At 41.7% G+C, this 21,491-nt stretch overlaps 3 protein-coding genes across 3 annotated transcripts; all 3 read right to left on the bottom strand.

The window, feature by feature from the left end:
• Positions 1–110: 110 nt before the first annotated feature.
• On the bottom strand, positions 111–4,228 carry LOC141833649 (O-fucosyltransferase 7-like). The gene is made up of 12 exons (XM_074721133.1): positions 4,076–4,228; positions 3,797–3,916; positions 3,609–3,708; positions 3,438–3,505; positions 2,272–2,360; positions 1,745–1,925; positions 1,511–1,639; positions 1,289–1,422; positions 990–1,203; positions 616–800; positions 431–526; positions 111–334 (listed from the first exon to the last, which is right to left on the bottom strand). The coding sequence occupies exons 1-12, from the start codon at positions 4,226–4,228 to the stop codon at positions 211–213; spliced, it is 1,593 nt and encodes a 530-aa protein (XP_074577234.1). The 3' UTR covers positions 111–210.
• A 2,869-nt stretch (positions 4,229–7,097) lies between these two features.
• LOC141833060 (phosphatidylinositol 4-phosphate 5-kinase 2-like) lies at positions 7,098–11,687 on the bottom strand. The gene is made up of 8 exons (XM_074720455.1): positions 10,382–11,687; positions 10,130–10,297; positions 9,870–10,035; positions 9,354–9,464; positions 9,031–9,224; positions 8,845–8,945; positions 8,673–8,772; positions 7,098–8,014 (listed from the first exon to the last, which is right to left on the bottom strand). Exons 1-8 carry the CDS (start codon positions 11,530–11,532, stop codon positions 7,735–7,737), a joined length of 2,271 nt encoding a protein of 756 aa, XP_074576556.1. The 5' UTR covers positions 11,533–11,687; the 3' UTR covers positions 7,098–7,734.
• Positions 11,688–13,792: 2,105 nt separating this feature from the next.
• Positions 13,793–15,929, bottom strand: LOC141833852 (alpha-1,3-arabinosyltransferase XAT3-like). The gene is made up of 8 exons (XM_074721360.1): positions 15,791–15,929; positions 15,646–15,681; positions 15,519–15,569; positions 15,385–15,447; positions 15,200–15,304; positions 14,752–15,128; positions 14,474–14,677; positions 13,793–14,395 (listed from the first exon to the last, which is right to left on the bottom strand). The coding sequence occupies exons 1-8, from the start codon at positions 15,927–15,929 to the stop codon at positions 13,793–13,795; spliced, it is 1,578 nt and encodes a 525-aa protein (XP_074577461.1).
• Positions 15,930–21,491: the final 5,562 nt, after the last annotated feature.

The following is a 21,491-nucleotide window of genomic DNA, read 5'->3' as shown; positions in this document are numbered from 1 at the left end:
AGTTAGCTTCCATCCATCCTCATCTTCATACATACAAAATGAGTCGCCAGTTGCGAATCTTGTTGTAAGTTGGGTTCCAATATTCAAACCTCTATGTTGGGGATGTTAACCGGATCGTATCAAATTTGCTATGCAGTCAGGTGTATGAACTGATCGTGCCATTTAGTGATGCAAAAGAAATTGTCTATGCACAAGTTAGATGGCCAATTCTCAGGGTTGCTGCTGGCACAAACAGTCAGGTTGAGAATTCTCATAAAATACTTCTTCGGTTCGGAATCGTTCCATGCCTTTTGTGCCGGTTGCAGGCCCTTTCCGCTTGCGAGGAGAACCTTGCCTATCATACCAGGAACAAGCATTAAGTTTCCCAGATGTATTGACATTCATTCATTCAAACATAATAGTCATGGATATAACTTGCACAGACACCTACCTTCTTTTATGAATCTCACCAATAATATTGGATAGCTTCCTCCCTTCTTTCAGAGATCCTCGATTGATCTTATCGAACAAACAAACAAGAGCTTTTCTACACTCACAAAGGTAGATAAAGGTTCAATGAAGAAGGTAGCCTTTCGCGAATTCGATGTATAAGAACTGGAGTTCAAAGCAGGTCACCTGTCTGGAGTAATTGTTTTCCGGTGGCCAAGAAAGCGGCGGTGACCTTCGACTGCCCTTGCCATATTCCCAGAATATGATGGGATAAAAACATCACTCTCCAGTGATACTATGTAGTCTAGTGCTGCCATTTGTGAAGCATAATGTTTAAAAGGTTCAAGCTCTTCTGCCGATGCCAATTTCTCCTGTAACAATAGTTCATAAACAGGAGAGTTTCTAGCTTGAGTTTTTTTTTTTCTTTAGATCAAGCTACATCGTTGTAATGCTCGTTTAAGAATGCAATTGAACAAAACAAAGTAGCAAGTTTCCTCAGGAATGATAGAACAATTGTTCCAAAACCAGCATTTGAATGTCAGAATCAACAAATTCAATACCTTGCTCAACAAAATAGGAAATCGGGATTCCAAATCAGCCAAATGAGAACTGCCTCCGTATATCGACCCTGCTGCGATATATATTGGAGTGCTTGGTGGATATCCAAGAGAAGAAATAAAAATTGCAACCTCCTTTGGAGTCAGAGGACAGTACCCTTTGGCCCTTTGGTCTTGGGCAACAATTTCTTTGATCTTCCAATATGAAACGTTTTCTCTGCAAAATAGATAACATGTTAATGCTGTGGAACTTGAAAGAAATCCAGAATGAGCATCGATCCTCTAAAACATCAAAAGCATACCTGATCCTTGCTAGTTCATCAGATTCAATAGGTGATAAGCCATATGTGCACCCACTAAAAGCAAGCATGTCCTTCTCGTAACGAAGGTGCAAAGCAATGAATGGACCGTAAGATCTCATCCTCTCCACCAATAACTGCAGTTTGAAAAAACAAAAAAGATATTATGTCGAACCATGACCGCCATAAAGTAGTAAAAGAAATACACAGCAAAAGGGCAAATACTTTTCCTAGTGCTTCAATTCTTGGAGCAAATCTGAGAGCCTGAAAGAAAGCACGGCAGCGAAGTTTTTGTATGTCAGCAGGAAGGTTATTGTTCGCAAGACGTGAATCTGACTTGGCAGCTTTTATAACCTTCCATGAAAATTGAAGAACAATGGCATAAGAAACATTACTAGTTATAACCACGATATCGTCATAGAAGGATGTAAGATGAACTTCTGGTTGCAGCCAGTATACCAGATGATTGTCCCACATAGGCAAAATCTCATTTTGATAGTAGTCCACTCCTGACCAGCTTCGGAAGTGTATTACTGCAGTCGTGGTCATTATCAACTCTTTCGGTATTTTCTTTACAACTTTGACATCATTCGCCAAAGCATGGATAAAGTGCTCTTCATCAAACACATTAGAGAAATTGCTGGAACATGATCATGAATAGCATCAGAGAACACTATATGTATATTTGAACTGATGAACTGTCCAGTTAAGTATTACAAAAAAGATAAAGCATCAATGTTGCAGAGAAATTGCTGGAACATATTTACTAAAAGCATTAGAGAACACATGCATACGAGAATTCAGATATGCTTACTGAATACAGAAGGAATACAGCAGAAAATAAAATATGTGAGCAGACTATGGTAACATATGGCACATGGTATATATTGTCACTATGCGCATTCTTAAAGATCATTCATATAGTGCAACCTGTGAAAAGAAAGGAAAACAGGAAGAAAAATAAGATAAAATCTAAGCATCTGTACCTAGAATCATGCCAAAATGATCTCTTATCAAGCCGAGGAATAACAAGTGTTGCATCAATTAATCGTGCCACTGCTACCATGTCACTTATCTGCCATTCAAAATCATAATACGTGATTTTTTAATCCATAAGGAAAAAAAAAAGAAATACAAACGAGTATAGCTTCTGAAGGAGAACTAGTCTAAAAGATGTTGCTATGACAAATAAAAGTAGTTAAGAATTAAGATGTCCATCACATCAATCATGAACATAGAGATAAGCAATTGCCAAGATCCTTCATGTAAGAGTGATCCGAGGATATGGGAATTTTAGTCTGTGATTGCAATTCAATCTGAATTCTGGCTCTGCAGTCAGGAGTGCAGTTTAAGTGTTCAGGTGTCTCAGAGTTTAGTTAAAGTTGAAAGAATCAGAAATTTGCTGTTCTCAGTGGAAGTTTGGACAATGTTGATCCAACAGGTTGACCCATTCATATTGTATTCTTAGCAGGACATGTTGCAACTTAAAATAAACTATTTTACTACTAGCTTAGCAAAACATGAATTTCCGTCATGATACTCAATGTTCTTCATGTTCCAAAGATAAACCAGAAAATAATGCTTTTCAGGAAGACACCAGATTTGAAATTAAAATTTGCAGTATTCCTAAGCTAAAATGCACTTTATGTACGAAGATTATCTTTTTGTTAATTTTACTCAGTCTTGAGCATTATCATAACAGAACATAAGTGAACGCGTGGTAAGGTGGACTAGCAGAGTCAAGTCATCAAGTGATATTTCTAGAATTACATCTTTGTAATTTCGTTTGTTCTGATCTAGATAGCTTATAATTAAAGCGGGTGCCTAAATGGGGGTGGAGACTTTGAATGTGATCTTTGAGGTACCAAGGTGTTTATCCTCTTGAATTTTTCATCTTCACATATTGAGTCTAAAAAGTGAGAAGGTGAAGGATTTACTTCGATTGCAATGCAATTGTTAGGTCTGTATCACTCGTGGATATTTTGCTATTTGAATCCAAGTAAGCAAATGATGGATTCCCTTTGATTGCAATATGGCTATCTTTTGTGGCTTAAATCTTACATGAATTAACTTGTTTTGTAAGGATGAAGCCTACAATGCACATGAAAAATAAATGGGCGTGAAGGAGAGAAAAAGATAGAGCAAGTCGTACCCCGGCACGCATTTGGTTTAATCCACCATTCGCATGAACTAGCAAGAATCCTCTTGAATGCAAAGGAGCTGAAAACAGTAAAAAGATAAGGATGTGTAAATCTTATAGCTACATAAAACATGCACCAATCAAACAGCAAAATAAAAAATCTGAACTAATGCAGCCCCTTACGCAGATACGATGAGCTCGGTTCTACACATTGCAGAAAGTTTCCATTTGAAGGTGATTTCCATAGCTTGGCGAGATCAAAATCTCCTTTCGAGTTGCCCACCTGCAGAGTTCAGAGTACGAAGAGAGAGAGGAGGAAAAAAACAAATGAAATCAATGGCAATACTGGACTTTTCCATCCTAACACGAACCACTGGCATTTCAAGAATCACCTTCTGTGCAGAAATGGGGAGCTTGGGGAGTTGGGGCGGAGCGAACTCCTGCATCCAGTTGAGCTCGCTGGTTTTCCACCGGTATTTAATTTCACGTTCCTAAAGTTCAAATCGAGCCGTCTCACGCGATGCTCACAGAAGAAAGTTCATCTCGAGGTTTCAATAGTTAACAAAAAGCAAACTTGAAGAACGCTGACCGATTTAAAAAGAGAAGGAACGGGGAAAAAGAAATGGGGGAGACGAGAGAGAAGGAGATGCCTGGGGGAGCTTGTAGGCGTCGGGGGCTGTGGTGGACGGGAGGAGGACCACGTGCACGACCACGAGGGCGGCGACGGAGATAGCTCCTATGGCGCGCATTAGAGTCCACCGGAAAGCCGAGAGGGCAGTCGGCGTCGACCTGCGCAGCTGCATCCCTCCGGTTTGCCTTCGCTTACTTCTTTGCCGCCTCCCTTCTCTTCTGGTTTACAAAAGCGAGAGGAGGAAGACGAAGAACCAGAAAAGGAAAAAAATCCAGAGACAAAATCCACAAAACACGTACCTAAAATTGGAAACTGTCGCCGGCGCATTTGGATTCTAAAAGAACAATCCGCACTTGGAACAAACTGTAGCTCCAAACCACAAATGCGAACAAAAACTGCCATTGGATCGATCAAAATCTCCCGCTCTTAAAATCAACCAGTGCACTTCGAATGCTGCTTAATCTGAGACAATCCACGTGAAGATCTAACCCGAGAAATGGGAGAGATTGTGGATGATGGTCCTAGGAATGTGAGACGTTGGAGCTAAATCTGGCGTCCAATCTGCCATATTTGTTCTTCGGTGCTCTCGTGAATGCCGTGGAGTGTCATGTGCAACGACTGTTCAGGAATCAGGACTTGTCGCGACGCGAGAACATGCATTCCAATGCATCGTTTGAAAATAGCTCAACAGTTCAATTAATTAATTAAACATAAATATTTATTATTATTTTATTTATATCTCTTATTTAAATTTTAAATTAATAAATTTATAATAATAATAATAATAAAAATAAAATCGTAACAGTTATATAGTTATAGCAGTTAAAAAATCATACTGGCTACCATATGAAAATAAATTTTAAGACATTGTTAATCTTGAAAAAAAACTTTTAATGATATTTTTGAATTCAAAATCAGATTATTATGGATTCTATTTAATAATCAGTTATAAATATCTGAACAAACTTCAATTTGATATATTATGCGTCGTATGATTCAATTCGAATTAAAATTATGATCTTTTAAAATTTAAAATTTAATATTTATATTGTAATAACTACTAAATTATAATTGTTATAACTGCGTGACAGTTCAGTTATAACAATTATAAAATTTTAGCTGTTATAATTGCGTGGCAACTCACTTGTAGCAACTATAAAATCATAGTTGCTACAATATGAATGTTAAATTTTAAATTTTAAAGGGCATAATTTTTAATTCAGATTGAACTATGGGATGCACAATTTATCAAATTGAAGCTCGTTTAGAGATCTGCAATTGGTTATAAGGCGTAACTCATAACGGATCAATTTCAAGTGCAAAATATATAGTTTAAATCCTTTTCGAAAGTTCAAAATAATTTTAATTTTAAAATAAATTATATTATAATAGTTATAAAATCGTAATTGCTATAACTATAAAATAGTTGAAACTGACAAAAATCAATAGAAGATTAATCCTTGGATCGTGACAATGAATTAGATCCTTCGTGGCTCTTTGTTATTGTCGTAACTGCACAGCTGCATCTATATACAAAACTAATATTAAGAGTTCTTCCATAATATTTTTTATACGAAGACCATTTCCCATAACGAATGTATCGACAAACACATTTAGTAGGATTTCCATTCAAATTCAATGAAATGTGAATTGGGCTCTAAATGGGTCTATAGAGCTAACATGAGATGGATCCAAACTCATTGAATACATAGAATTCTATGACTTCTAAAGTAAATACGTCTTGTTTTTGTGCTACATCTTTCCATGTGCAACATCCGTCCATGATTGAGTGCACAACATGCCTGGATCACTTTTGAGCCCCCTGATTCATCTAGACATGTACTCAATCACAAATATTACACGCACATAAAGACGCATAACATATCATGTCGTTATATATATATATATAACGACAATTTCAATGGCACTAATCATTAATAAAGCACAGTTCATTCTTTTCTTCAGTTCATTCATTATAAGAGAGAGTATTTTAAGAATTGCAGCTCTATAGGTTTGGAGTGAGTGGGTAAAAGTTTGATTAAATCAAATTGATTGATCGAACGAATTAAATTTAAAATTTTGATTTAATTATTTTGATTAATTTGATTTCGTTTTGATTTTAAAATTTTTAATTCAGTTAAATCGAATAAGTAGATCTTAAATCTCTAAATCTAAAAATCTTAAATTTCTAATTTTGAATTAATTAAAATTAGATAGAAATGAAATTTTAATTAATTCGATAGGAAATTAAATTAATTAATATTTTATCAATTTCAATTTTATTAAAAAATTCTATTGGTTAGATACCTGGGCAGCCGAAGAGCGCTCGATCGCTGCGTGCTTATGCATGCATGTACGACAGTGGCAGATGGGCATTTAATGAACCGTATTCATTGCCTGCGGACGTTCACAATAACCGCTGTTCCCTCCATGTAGCCCGTCTGAGCGGCAAAGCCACATACAGTCACCCAAAAGGAGCTCTCAGATTTATTGTGCCGATCGACGCGACGACGAAGTCACGGCCAGCTGACGGATGGGAAAGGGAATAATGATGCCGATCTTTCAAAGATCAGAATATAATGCAGATCCTACGTATGATTATATCCCACGACTATTAAACATGCATGCAGCTCGTGAGCAGATCTATCAACAGCTCGATCATGCATGCGATGGAGACGAGGCCAGCTGACAGAGAGGCGAAAGTCATGGGATGCGTCGGCGCCGGCGACGACGGTGGCGGAGTCAAACGCCGACATCGCATTCATTGGGGTGGCTCTGTTGGCCAGATACTGGAGACAGGGCCGAGATCGGAGACTTCGCGCGCGGTCTGCTGTCGGATTTTACAGAGACTGATTCTACACCCGCAAAGAGCGAAATTGTACGGAGATCGGCAGCTCTGATCTCCTTTCGTAGCCATTCGATCCGAGGAACTCTAATCTCGACCATTGAATTAACAACGTCGACCAACTCAACTCGACGACACTAGTATTGCAGATGACTCTTATTTGACTAAGCTTTCGGTACATAATTTGTAGGAACAGCCACGTGGAGGTGCCACATTCGCTACCCGGTCAAAAGAACAAAGAAAAAGAAGAAGTATCCACCCTGGCCTAGGAACAGGGAAACCCTAGGCAGCTCAGAAAAATTTTATAAAAAAACATAAAGAAACATGAGGGAAAGAGAAGATTGGATCACCACCGCATCTTCCATCTTCCACTTTCTCTTCTTTTGATGCTATTTATTTACCATCCTCTTGACTTTTCCCTACCTCCAACGTCCGCAATTACAATCCTTTAAGAGCTTCCCTGCAAAAGCCATTCTTTCACCGTTTTAGTTCTGGAAAAGGAGGGCACAGGCAGCTGCTCGGGACTGGCATGCATCACAATTTTTTCTTTGTTAATGCACACAATCAACGTCACTATCCATCTGTACAGCCATTGTTCCATCCATCCCCTATCAAACTCTACTATTCCTTCCCTCTTTCAAGAAAGAAATGTGAAAATAAGAAAAAAAAAAAAGGAATTCAACACTCCCTTTACTGGTTTACCCCAATTTACATGCACGAATCTATCCCTGGCTGAGCTTCAAAATTCAGCCAACTACCCACCACCGACTGTAGCAGACACTGAAGTGCTGCTTTTAATAAAAAGCTCTACGATTGCGTTGTTTTGCCGTGTGTCAATCATCTTGGATAAATATTCTACTGATGAAGTCCTGGAACCTCCGAGAGTACAGCTTTGGGTCCACCGCGGAGATGGAGTTGGGATCGACCTGCAACGATTTGTAGGCGTGCTCCAACTTCTTGGTGATGTCGTAGTCCTGGAGGATATCGATTATGCCAAAGTAGAGCAGCACGTCATGCAGCTCGCCGCTTGCTGCCATAAATGGCATCAGTCCGCTTCTCGCAGCGTGTTCTGCTCTCGCCGGCATGTTCGCACCCAACCGGGCCAATGGTTTCCTGATCATTAGAAAAGCTTGTTAATGAAGCATGTACAAAAAAAACAAAAAGTCTAGGAAATAGAAAGAAGTTCATCCAACAAATTAGTAATATTTTCTAGCTCGTTGGAGCAAACACCTAGGTTTCCACAATGACAATAGAGCTACACCATCATGAAAGCTACGAGTTTTTAATTGCATTAAGTAGTCCGTCCATGGGAACACAATTGGTCGTTGGTTGAAGACTAGTTGTCGACAGTGAATTTTAAAAGCTAGGCCTTTGTTTCGTGGGTGGCATGATCGGATCGTTTGATCCAATGCAAACGGATTAAAACATAAAAGAAAACAAATAAAAACGTGGACAAGATTTGACAACAGCAATCCCCAGTATTGGATGGTAGCAGACAATGACTCCTAAATTTACTCTGCCACAAGTTTCTAAAGCCAGATTCAGAAATGCGCATTTGGCCAATTAGCAACAAGATCATTGAGAGAAGGCATTAATGGCTATTGTCAACGGCATGAATGAAGCTGAACCACAAGCAGGAAGTAATCTCTATAATGGCTATATAGATATATATAAATTGGCATTGCTTATGGGAGAGTGCACCAGCACCACCACCCACTAAGATTTGTTAATCAAATATACCAAAATCAAGGTTGAAATGGGAAACACATACCGTGTGTCTGGAATTTGATTCATATCTTGGCATTTGAGCGTTGAGCCAGATAGGTCAGACCAGGTTTTGCCGCATTGAAATGATTCCTCCTTAGATGACTCTGATCAAGCAGCATTGATTTTGTTAGATCATTAAAGGAAGAAATTGGGCTTCCATAAGGCTATCGACTTACGAAGTGAAGCAATAAATGGTGACAGGAAGTGAACTCCCACAAGGAGGCTATAATCCATGATCCCCTCTGATTCCAAGAACTTACAGTCCTGTTTGATTTGTCTACAGCAGCATAGCTCTCTCAGACCAAATGAAGCAGATATGCAAGAGAGTCAACTAAACTTCTAGATCTAAGATGATAACTTACCCGAGTAGCTCTTTGTACCGAGAATTTTGAAGGTGAAATACTAAATTCAGGTCAAGATCTTTGAGTGTAGTTGTTTCATCAATCTCTTCCTCGGTCTTCTCAGTTGTCCGCCCATAGGATGAACCTTTCAAGTCAAACCTCCTATGTATTTGATATTCCGAGCAGAACAAATTGCCCATAACAACAACCCGGACCTGGCTTCATCAAACATGTGGTGTAAGATCAGAGGATAACAAATGCATGCGTCAATTCATATGTTAAGAAGGTAGAGAAAACAAAATGTATTATGAATATATCACGTAGACACGCTAACATTTGCTAACCTTTTGGCCACCATTAGGTTTTACACAATGAACTCCATAGAATTTTGTCACTAGAGTCCTCTCATGCTGGCATACATGCCGGTAATAACTGGGCAACATCCTAATGAGTACCTGAGAGAATTGCAAAGTATATGCAGTCAATACAACTCAATAATTTTTTCTGAGCTAATACACAATTTGTGGATTCACCAACTGAAGTTCATCAACACTCATGGGAAAATTACTAAGAGAAACAGTGAATGGAGCCAAATTCCTAATATGAAGATGTCAACGATAGGGAAAGAAGAATACTCAGAATGATGTTTCAGAATCACAGCAAGAAATTCATGTTGGTTTTGATATTTACACCACTCATTGTATTTTCACTAATAAAATCAGTGTATGCAGCTGAAAGCAAATCCCTGATCAGTTTCCTGCCTATACTTTTGTATTGCTAGCTGATACCCGGAACCTTTAAAATCAACAATTCAGCTCAAAGAAATTTGTGAAATGGAAAAAGCACAGAAAATGTCTAACCTTCACTTCTGATTTTTTTACCGTCTTAATCATGAAACGGTCATCCTGGGTCATGAAAAAGAAGCTCCCGCTCTTCCCAGGTGAAGAGAGCTCCCTCAGTGCATCATTTCCACAGATAGCTAACATATAATCTGCTGGATCCACCGAAAATAATTTCCTTAGGTGTCTGCAATCCAGGAACCAAATCAAACATTTCAATTTAGCTGTTAAGAAAAAAAAAACTAGCAAGAGCATTGGATAAATATGACGAGAAATTGTACCTAAAGACCATAGGGCAATAGTCCTTCCATCGAAACTCCGGTGACAGGTGCGGAGGAGTGCTCTTTGATCCCTCTGGAGGGAACCTCGTCCAGAATTTCTTCATTGGATCAAAATCTTCCTGTTGTAGCTCCCTCAGTTGTGCCGAACAGGGCTTCCCAATTGAGTAGCTGAACCAAAAACCAACACCGCCAAACAATTAAGCAAACGTATTCTCAGGTCAATGCTAGCAACTCAACTCTTTAACCATCTACCTAATGCCTAATTGAAGATTCAACATCAGGTCGTAGTTTTTGTGCCCCTTCGATATCGTCTGCCCTGGCTTCTTTACCTCCGGCGTAAACAAGGGGAGGGAAGACTGTCGCCGTTGCACGGTACCTATGAGAGTCCCGCTAACATGCTCGTGCAATGATCTGTCCGTGTACAGCAGCGACGCCTCGAGATTGGCGATGATGTCGCAAGTGATATCCCCGGCTTCGCCGTCCGATTCCCAGATGCAGATCCTGGGGAAGTTCTTCTCAGCCGCCGAGCTGATCCGCCCAGGCGACCGGTGGACTACGTCCACAGACAACCGCTTCCTGGACGAAGGCGCCATCGGTGATCCATCGTCCAGCGGCAAGAAGGAGGAGGAGCTTCTCCTACCAGAGACGATCTCTTTCCGGGGCGTGGCGGTGGCGGGGTAGTAGGTGCCGTCGAGAGCCTTGGGATCGGTGCGGCTCCAGCTGCCGATGTAGCAGCTGCCGTCGGGCCAGGTAAACACGCCGCTCCCCTTCGGAACGCCGTTCTCCCACTGGCCATCGTAGCGGTTTCCGTTGGTCCATATGAGGACACCCCGGCCGTTGATGACGCCTCCACGCCACTCGCCCACGTACTGGTTGCCATTCCGCCAAACGTAGCGGCCGTGGCCCTCCTGGAGGTTGCGCCGCCACAGGCCCTCGTAGTGGTCTCCGTTAGCGTACGACTTGCTGCCAAATCCTTGCTTGCGGTCAGCCACCCACTGACCGTTGTAAGTATCGCCGTCAGCACCGATGAAGGTGCCGAATCCCTCCATCCGGCCGGAACGAAACTCGCCCTCGTAGCTAGCGCCAGAAGGCCATGAGAACCTCCCTTTCCCGGAGGCCTTCCCCTTTCGCCACTCCCCCTCGTACATACACCCGTCGGCCCACAGGTACTTCCCACGCCCGTGAGGCGCGTTCCCGGCGAATCCACCAGTATACAGATCCCCGTTCGGCAGCGCCTTCTCCAAGGCCGGATCCTCCTCGTCGTCAGCGAGATCGACCGTGGGAGTCACCCGCCTTCCACCACCCCCACCCTGAGATCTGCCCCTTGCTTGCACAAGGGACTTCTCTGCAAAGTCCTCCGCCGCGGTACTAGCGACTCCCTCGTCATCGGCAAGCCGTCGCATTTTACATACCCCTTCGCTCCCACCTTCTGCAAGCGAACGCCCTAGTCGCCGGCAGCTCCGCCGCGCATTCCTTCACTAGACTTCGATTAAACTCTTAAAATCCTCCCAGAAACAAAGAATCTCTCTCTCCCTCTCCCTCCTCTCCAGGCTAAAACGGAGAAAGCGAAGAAATCGAAACGCGGATGATCAAGAAGACAGCGGGCAACGAGGAGAAGAAGAAAGAGACGCCTCGGCCGCTGCTTTCCCTTCCCTTGCAGCTGCGAGACAGAGAGAGCGAGAGCGAAAGGAGATATCAACAATTAAAAATACGTGGAGAACACAATTTGCCGTAAAACACCGAAAATATCCCCGATTTTAAACACGAATCGCTTGTATCGACTGCATCCCAAATGTCGCCCCACAGACATCAAAAACATGCATCCCATGTTCTCCCCCGGCCACGCAACACCGTTCCAAACGTTCCATTCTATGCGAATTCGATGACGTGGCAAGTTACATAGAGCCGAGTTTGTAACGGTATCGTCCTGAAAAAACCCGACACGATATATATTTTTTTCTTTTCCGGAGCCCTTTTTGTTGCAACTACGGCGCCACAAAATGCTCGCCGTTATCTGGTGGATTCGCCCGGTTCGGGCCGGATTTGTCTGGACGAGTTAGGGATCAATTTGAAATATAATTTATAGAGCTGATCTTAGAATATTCATTTTTAGTAAAATTCGAACCCAATTTGCTCAGGTCAAAATAAGCTTAAAAGATAAATGGGTTGGGCCTAATTGGACTAATTGATATGAATTATTCTCAATTAATTGTTTGCTTGTTTCTTGCAACATCTTTGCAAGCCAAACATAGAGAAGGAAATTATCTATTTATTTCATTCTTTACACTAAATTATGAAATATACATATTTCTATATTTTAATTATTGCTTATTTTTATTATATAATCACCAAAGCCATAAATTATTATTTATCCATTTTTAAAATGTATAAAATGTCATTTATTGGAAAGTCCACTGGGCCCATTACTCATGCAATTGGGGCCCATTTGATGGCTCGCAAATAAAATACCCATAATATTGGTTGAAATACAATCAATCTAGTTAAGGGCAATATTGTCATAAACTACAATAACTGTTTTACCATATTTAGAAAAAATCCTCTAATTATATATGTAAATAATATTTTAAAATTTCCACTGAAAATTTGCAATAATAATATATATATATACAAGTCACTGTTTTTTAAATACGAAAACAATATTTTTCAAAATGCAAGAATGATAAAGGATATATAAACATCACAACAAAATATATATTTTATAATGATTTATTCTTATTCTAATGAGAAAGTAGGAACTAAATTAATTTACAATAAGTTGATAAAGTCGAATAGGTGTTAGGTAGACCAATTGAGTAAGTTGACGGTTGGGTTGACTCGTGCTCGACATGAGGCCGGGCCCACCGTCCGATGGCTATGCCGGAAATAAAAAATTTTAATTTAAAATTATTTCTTTTTTGGAATATATATATATATATATATATAAAGAAATGTTACGCTGGGCAATGAGGAATTCGCGACCCGTGCGCGACACCCACGACTCACCCGCCGCTGTCGTTGCCCTCGCCGCGCCGTCCGGCCACTACCTCGGCCGCGATCGACGCGCCGCTCGCTGGCCCTCCGTACGACATCGGATTTCGATCGAAATCCGACGGAATTCGGCCGAAAACAGGATCAGCAGTGGCAATGCCGTTTCCGGCCACGATTCGATCGGAATCTGACCGCGATTTGATCAAAAATGGGTCAGCCACTATCGACGCCAATCGGATCGGATTCCGGCCGAATCGCGGTCGAAGACCGGCCAAGGAAGGACCGACGTCGGCCCTTCCTTGGTCGGTCTCCGACCGTGATTCAATCGGAATCAGGCCCGATCGGCGTCGACAGTGACCGTGCAGTGGGGACGGCTGTTTCCGACCAAATTCGTCGGATTCCGACCACTATCCGACTGGAATCCGGCACCGACCGAAGCGCCGACGAGTGACTCGTCGATCGCGGCCAAGGCGACGGTCGGATGGCGCGGTGAGGGCGGCGGCAGCAACGGTGAATCGCAGGTGTTGCACAAGGGTCACGGATTCTTAGTTGCGCAGCGTAATAATTATATATATATATATATATATATATATATATTAGGATTTTATATTTTAAAATAAACCATTTTATTATTTTATTATTTTTAACAAACATCAAAGACCTGAAGAAGAAGAACTACTGGATCATGTGGCCGAGTTCCTTCCCCAGCAGCTCCCTGAACCTCTTCACGTCCAGCTTTACATCCTGCCGCACCATGAACGTCGACCGGACGACGGCGAAGCCGCGGCGGTGGAACGACATCGGGTCCGTGAACACCGCGTGCTCCCTCGGGTACCTCTCCCTCAGCGTGCTCTCCTCGATCCCGATGCTGTACTGCACGTAGCGGAGCCCCATCGCCCTCGCCGGGTTCCCGAAGTCCAGCATGGCGATCCACTCCAGCGCGCCCCACGGCACGACCTGCACCACCGTGGCGTTCGCCGGCAGGAAGACCATGTTGGTGAGCCCGGCACCGTGCACGCCCACCATCACGTCGAAGGAGTTCACCACCCGCGCGAAGCGCGCCAGGTCGGACCCCGCCTCCGCCTCCGCCACCATGACCTCGAACCCTAGCTCCTCGGCCATGGCCACGATCTCCGGCACGTTGGTGAACGCCCGCGACTGTTTCCTCGCGATCAGCATAAGCCTCGGTTTCCGGCGAGGGGGGTGGCTGCTGTTGGCGGCGCTCAGCGTGTCTCGCTCCAACGAGAACGCGCTCCTCATGAACCTCGTGAAATCCACCTGTTAGACATGGTCAAAATTATTACTGTTTAATCAAATCTAAATGTTTTCTCGAGTAGATCAAATTATGCAGCGTGCCATGGAGTAGCCATTGGGCGATCTGACAGGATCGATCAAGAACTCCTTGTGAGCTCGAAGTCCGACGACCACCTGTTTGAAGCAGTGTACTTGCCCCGCGCTCTGCTGCTCCAAATCCATCAACGGGTAGTCGGTCAATTTACGGAACACAACGAGGTACTTGTTGATCCACCAACTCTTCCAATCCGCGACGACGAATTGAATCTTGACAAAATCCGACGAAATCATTTCTATCAGCACATCGAAAATTACGATTTCGATAATTTTAGCGTACATACTTTGCCGTGAAAGGGACGAGCAGTGACGAAGAGCGGCACGAGCAGGTCGGTGAAGTCGTGGAAGAGGTTGCCGGTGTAGCCGCCGACGGAGAAGACGACGGCCGGGACGTCGCCGTGTTCGACGGTGCACCGCGGGCCGTCGCCGCGAGCGATGACGGCGAACTGCCTGACGCCGCCGAGGCAAGTGTCGTCGCCCTTCCGAGGGTAAGGGCGGACTCGCCATTGCTCCGGCGGCCGCGCCGCCGCTGGGGGCTCGATAAATAGGATGGAGGAAGAGTTGCCGGTGATCCTGATGTCGCCGCTCATCTCGCAGATGTCGACACGTGGGTCCGAAACGTCGCACAGTGGCTTCCTCCTTCGAATGGCTTCTCCGGCAGCTTCACATTAAATCAAATTGCCATCAACGTCGTCTTCATCCTGCATGTTTAATCAAATCATATTGAATTACCTAATTGCATGGGAGCAGTGTAGTTTGAGACAATCGGGAGTTCAACGTGCATGATCCTTTCTTGATTCGACATCGTCGTATCTTTAAATTCTCTTCCACTTTCCTCTGCAACAATTCAGTAAACATCAGAATTTTTCTGCCTCGAAACGAAGCAAAACGCAGAGGTCCCAGTGATAAACAAATACTTTTTGAGTCAGAAATGTAATAATTTTCCGAGAACGCCTCTTCCTGCTTATCATCATTTCTTCCTGCAGCATGAGGAATAATTATGTCTCTTTTACAATTCAAAAAAAAAATGCTAGAGAATTAATCAGATTACCAGATGCCAGAGAATTTCTCGCATGATCTTCTCCGTTCACCATATTGCTCCCTGAACAGAAGGATCTTTCACCTTCGGCGCCGACAAATCCAAGATAAAGAATTCAGAGAATGCATCACCTACGTACCTGAATCTGGACTCGCGATGGATGCCCTAAACCCGACTGCAAAACCAACCATGTAATTAAAGAGAGAGAGAGAGAAAATAGTTGAAGAGCAGATGATCAACCACACACTGGAGAATGTGCAGAAACAGAATCCGGCGAAGCTTACAATTAGGAACAGCGAGTGACCGGGGCTTGTACACCACCAAGAAAGCCATGGCGACGAAGAAGAATCCGGCGGCGACGGCTGCGTGCCTGTATTTTCTGCACTGGTTGCCATTTCTAATCAACCTCAATTTCGTCACCATCTCTGCTCCAGCTGGGATCTTACTCTGCACTCTCGATATATTGAGGAGCAGAGGAGGCGAGCTCGGTGAAAGCTGTTACTAATGAGTTTGGCCTTGCTCCTGTGGCGTGACAGACAACGGAATATCTTACTGTGTGTAAATGATGAATCCAGAAGTCTTCACATCATGCGTATTAATTTCTTAGATCACGCGGACTCGTTGCTTACACACTAATTTTCATCCACAACCATGTGTAAGAATTTTTCAGAAATTAATATTTGCTATTTAAAATAGATTTAAAAATATAAATTTAATTAGTTCTATTATGGGACGGTATAACTTGGTCGAACCCGGTCCGGAAAGTCAAAAATCTGGTCCGGATAGATGACATGTCAGACTGAAGGTGGACTCGACCTTACATCCCGACCTGATACTCGATCCTCAATTTCGATCGGGACCCAAACCCCTAATTAGAGTCCAGCTCTCACGGTACGTAGCCCGCTTGGAGCTTCAATGCCAAATTGCTCTGCTCGCACCTCCAGCTCAGCCGTCTCACCTTTGTAGCCCACTCAGTTCTAGCCCTCGAGTGCAGTAGGAAAGACAGCTCAGGTCGACGTCCAGCTCGTCCCAACCCGGCAAGGGATACCCCCTCACTAGGGAACGCACAACCAATCTCCCTCCCGAGGTTTACATTTACTCACGAGACCGAGCTTCGACTCCGAGGCTCCACTCAACCATATTCTGACTTGGTCCCCAGCTCATCCCTACTCAAGTCCCTACTCCCCCCCCGAATAGTCCCCTTTCTCCTCAGCATCTTGCTCAATACTATACCAATTCTACTTCTTTTTCCTCAGTCAGTCAATTCGCCACTAGGAGGATATAGGTAATTATGTGATATAGTGGTTAACCTATTCCCCTACTTAGGCGGCCTAATGACGACAATGTGTGATGATATATGACATGTACATGACCTATTACTATTATGACAATATAATAATGAAACACTTTTCTTATCTTGATGGGATACATTTTTTGACAAGAACCTCATGCATGGATATTCTCCTTAACTAAGGACAAGACAAGTCTTTATCATTCTCTCACCTTCGCCTATATAGCTCGCACTCCTTACATATACAGGTATACATCTTGATCACATCCCTCCAGTTGAATTTTTCCTTCTTCCTTAATTATCTCACCTTCGCCTATATAGCTCGCACTCCTTACATATACAGGTATACATCTTGATCACATCCCTCCAGTTGAATTTTTCATTCTTCCTTAACTGGTGATTGACTTGGACGTCAGAGTGGTTGAGCTAGAGCACTCCTAGCCTTTTTTCTCTCATCTCGGTGTTTGCAAGATTTTGGAGCTTGGTGTCTTCTCTTCCTTGTGCGGTCAATCCTGGTGTTGAGTGGCTGGTGACATGTCCAAGAGGTGATCTCAACAAGAACAAGTTCAACTAGCTTTCATAATGAGCCACGTAGCAACGTCAAGAACACATTTGATTGCATTTTCATTTCGATCCACGATCCTAAATAAGTTAAATCAAATCAAGCTTTGTGATATTCAAGATAAGATAAAACATATCTAAAATGAATTAGAGTATTAAAATGATTGTTTAAATTTGATTTTATTTTTTTTATGAACTTGGTTCAACTTAAATTTATTTGATTATTTAACATATTTATATTTTTAAATTTATTTAATTAGCTATTTAGTTTGATAATATAAGTTTGTTAGTTGATTTTTTTTTAAAAAAATATTTATTTACTAATACGGTAAAAATTTATTGACAAATATAATCTATAAATTTTATTTCAATTCATAATTTTTGTTCATGAGTATTAACGAATTAAAAACCTACATTGTTAAATTTTTTCATTTAATTGATCTTATATATATTGAATGAACATAAATAAATTATTATCAAGTTTAATAACAAATTTATATCAGAACGATTGATTTGTTTAATTACCGTCCTGAAGTTGATTGAGAAATTAGCTTAAGAAACATAATTAAGTAAAATAGAAGTTTAATTAACTTGGGAGTGTCGGTGTCGGTAGGATCATGTGGGAGACAAAAAGTTCATATGTGCCGGGTTTTGCAGCTTTAATTATGTAATCACTTGATGCAATAACTTCAAATTCTCAAGCCACTCCAGATTTTTTATCCACTCGATTACGATGCATCATTAATTCCATTAGGAAACAATAGGATACGTGGGGTGTGCGGTGTTTTGCCCGAGTTTAGAGCGATGTAATCACTCCTGAATATGAACCTAGCTCCAAGAATCCCTAGCATCAGTTAAATATGGTTTCCATTTTTGCATATAAACAAGTATAAGAACTAGACATTATATTTTCTTGCATTAAACATATCTGACATCAAGCAGTTCAGCTGTTTCTCACCCACCATGGTAGCCAAATAAAGGAAAGATTGCTTTGTATACATTTCATGTTGTCTCGCATGCATGCAATTTGTCCACGAAACTATAAACTATTTGGATTGTGTTAGCTTGATTCAGACTTGCTCGTTTAGTTTCTTGTTAAAATATCACCGAGTTCAATTAGAATATCAAACTGTAATTGTATTCCTATACGACTTTTTGTGATCGTTCACATAAATGAACATAAAAAATAGAGATTATGCAAATGATCACGGCTTTCTTACAATGTATCTATACTGTATGATGTATGGCAATGGAGACCAGTTCGAACTCAAACACTTCCAATAACAATTCTTTAATTTTCTTTCGATTAGAAGTGACCATCATCATCATTCATCAACTTGTTGGATATATTATATATATTTTCTCTATTAATTCTTCCCCTTCATGCATGCTCTCACCAAAACATCTCCATGGATGCACCAAACGAGCTTCCTTATGAGAGTTCCTCTTGCGCAAGGTCTAATTCCCTTGATCCCCTTGGCGATAGCCATGGCAGCAGCTCCTTCATCGAAATGGACCGTAATCGCATCTTAGAAATTTGTGAAAGTGCTCTTCGACTCAATCTTCCCTCGCAGCAATCTTTTGTTCCGGACCACAAAGATCATATTTTTCTTGATGGTTTCCTTCACCTTCCACCAAGAACCTTGCTTTCCCAGCACAAGAAGAAGCACCAACAAGATCGACCATCATCGATGAATTCAGTGACTAGTTCAGTCGATAAAAAACAGCAAGCAGATCGTTTATCGAAGTCATCGAGCGCGGGGCAATTTTATGGATGTATGAAGAAAGTTATTTGGAGATACTTGAGCCTTTTGATGAAGCTATGCAAGAAACTAAAAAGGATTCGATCGAGGAAGTCGACAAGGAGCTGCGAGAACTTGGGAGGAAGGATGAACAATAGCTCTTGCTCAGGCATGGAATTCTGTCGTAGCAATGCTGATATATTAATCCACGACGCCATTCTTCACTGCAAGAGGTCAAACGTAAGATTCTGAATGGCTGCTGTTTGAAACTCATGCATGTTCATGCATGGGAAGGGTGGCATGTTGCTTACCAAGCATTAATCTTTATTTTCTTTAATTAATCCAACAAAAATCAAATTCAATGCAAGTGTACCCCATGCTTTTTTCGTCGATCTCCATGTGCGATTAACGAAGTCAATCAGCAATTATTTTGTACCGCGCGTGACTGCTTGCACTCTGATGACGTTGTTTATCAGTATCCTGAAACACTAGATCTGCAATATGGCAGCAGAAATGGAGATCTCTCTCCAAACCTCAATGACTCCACATGGCTCTCTGGTTAGTTCTGGAATGACCGGGTGATGTGGCAAAGTTCTATTATTTCTAAGTGGCATTTATAGTCAAAGATTAAATTGATTTGTTAAGTCAAAAATAAAAAAAAAATAGAACTTATCTAAACATTTATATATATATATATACAAACTTCGATATATCTTGGCACTTTAGCATCTCACATCTTGATACTTTGGCACCTTGACACCTTGGCATCTTAGTACCTCAATATCTTGACACCTCATTATTTCTGCACCTTTTGATAGAATTCATGAATTAAAACATTAGAATTCATGGATTCTTACAAGTATATCAAAAGAAGAGTCTAATCTAATATATTTCTGAAAGAAGATATTACATCCCTTTATATAAGGTTAAACCTAATTCTATAATTCACATCAATCGATGTGGGACAAAATATAATGCATATGTTAACATCCCCTCTCAAACTCATGATGGTATAGTGAGAAACATTGAGAGTTTGTCAAGAAAAAAACGGTGACGCTTGACGGTGTGTGCCTTTGTGAAGAAATCTGCAAGCTGCATCGAGGATGAGACAAAAGGTAAGGATATGGTGCCTCGCTCGAAATGGTGCCGAGTAAGGTGGCAATCGATCTCAATATGCTTGGTACGTTCATGAAAGACTGTGTTGTGCGCAATCTGAATAGCACTCTTATTATCGCAGTACATCGGTGTCGGACCACTAAGGGGGACGCCCATATCAGTCAATAGCCAGCGTAACCATATAATCTCACTTGTAGCAGAAGCCATAGCGCGATACTCTGCCTCAGTTGAAGAGCGAGACACAACATCTTGTTTCTTACTTTTCCATGAAATAAGTGAATCACCTAAAAATACACAATAACCCGTAGTCGATTTTCGATCAGTTTGGTCAGTTGCCCAGTCGGCATCAGAAAAAGCGCGAAGCTCCAAAGATGAGGTCGATGGAAATAAAAGACTCTGATATAGCGTTCCCCGAAGATAACGAAGAATACGCATAACTGCAGCCCAATGAACAGATGTAGGTGAGCAAACAAACTGACTGACAATGTGAACGGCATATGCAATATCAGGCCGAGTAATAGTGAGGTACACCAGACTACCCACGATTGATCGATATAAAGTTGGATCAGCAAGAGGATCCCCATCAGTAGGATTATAACGAATGTTAACCTCAAGAGGAGAGTCAACAACACGAGTATCTGTGAGACGAGATCGCTCAAGAATATCTGAAGTGTACTTAGACTGAGATAGAAGATATCCCCTTTCAGAATAAGCTACCTCAATACCTAGAAAGTAACGTAGATTACCTAAATCTTTCATCTCAAAACGATGAGACAAAGTAGCTTTTAGATCTGAGATGCCGTCAGCATCATCTCCTGTAATAATCATATCATCAACATACAACAAGAGTATAATATGACCTGCAGGAGACGATTTAACAAATAATGCTGAATCATGAGAGCTAGAAGTAAAACCAAGCGAATATACTACAGAGGAGAACTTGTCGAACCAAGCTCTCGGGGCTTGTTTAAGACCATACAGAGCCTTCTTAAGCCTGCACACTTGCCCTGGCCGATGAGAAACACCAGGTGGAGGAACCATGTAGACTTCCTCCTGAAGATCTCCATTCAAAAAAGCATTTTTAACGTCCATTTGTGAAATACTCCAGCGACGAACAGAAGCTACTGCAATAAGAACCCGGACAGATGTCATTTTTGCAACAGGTGCGAAAGTCTCCTCATAATCCATACCATACTCCTGAGCATAACCTTTTGCAACCAAACGAGCTTTATATCGCTCAATAGAGCCATCAGACTTGGTTTTAATCTTGTATAC

Source organism: Curcuma longa, chromosome 8 (assembly GCF_044706935.1).
Source record: "Curcuma longa cultivar G26 ecotype Majalengka, Jawa Barat chromosome 8, ITB_CL_G26_1.1, whole genome shotgun sequence".
Taxonomy (NCBI): Eukaryota; Viridiplantae; Streptophyta; class Magnoliopsida; order Zingiberales; family Zingiberaceae; genus Curcuma; species Curcuma longa.
This window is presented reverse-complemented; position numbering and strand designations above follow the sequence as displayed.

Bases quoted from the DNA above. Each gene is read 5' to 3' on its own strand.
- LOC141833649 (XM_074721133.1), bottom strand. From the start codon at position 4,228: ATGCAGCTGCGCAGGTCGACGCCGACTGCCCTCTCGGCTTTCCGGTGG. The intron at 3,917-4,075 runs GCATCTCCTTCT...TTTGAACTTTAG, and splicing joins ACGCCTACAAGCTCCCCCAG to GAACGTGAAATTAAATACCG. The intron at 801-989 runs GTATTGAATTTG...CTATTGTTACAG, and splicing joins TTCCTATTTTGTTGAGCAAG to GAGAAATTGGCATCGGCAGA.
- LOC141833060 (XM_074720455.1), bottom strand. From the start codon at position 11,532: ATGCGACGGCTTGCCGATGACGAGGGAGTCGCTAGTACCGCGGCGGAG. The intron at 10,036-10,129 runs GTACAATTTCTC...CCTGGATTGCAG, and splicing joins TATTGCCCTATGGTCTTTAG to ACACCTAAGGAAATTATTTT. The intron at 9,465-9,869 runs GTTAGACATTTT...CAATTCTCTCAG, and splicing joins TAAAAAAATCAGAAGTGAAG to GTACTCATTAGGATGTTGCC.
- LOC141833852 (XM_074721360.1), bottom strand. From the start codon at position 15,929: ATGGTGACGAAATTGAGGTTGATTAGAAATGGCAACCAGTGCAGAAAA. The intron at 15,682-15,790 runs GTAAGCTTCGCC...TTGGTTTTGCAG, and splicing joins GTCACTCGCTGTTCCTAATT to TCGGGTTTAGGGCATCCATC. The intron at 14,678-14,751 runs GTATGTACGCTA...GATTTTGTCAAG, and splicing joins CTCGTCCCTTTCACGGCAAA to ATTCAATTCGTCGTCGCGGA.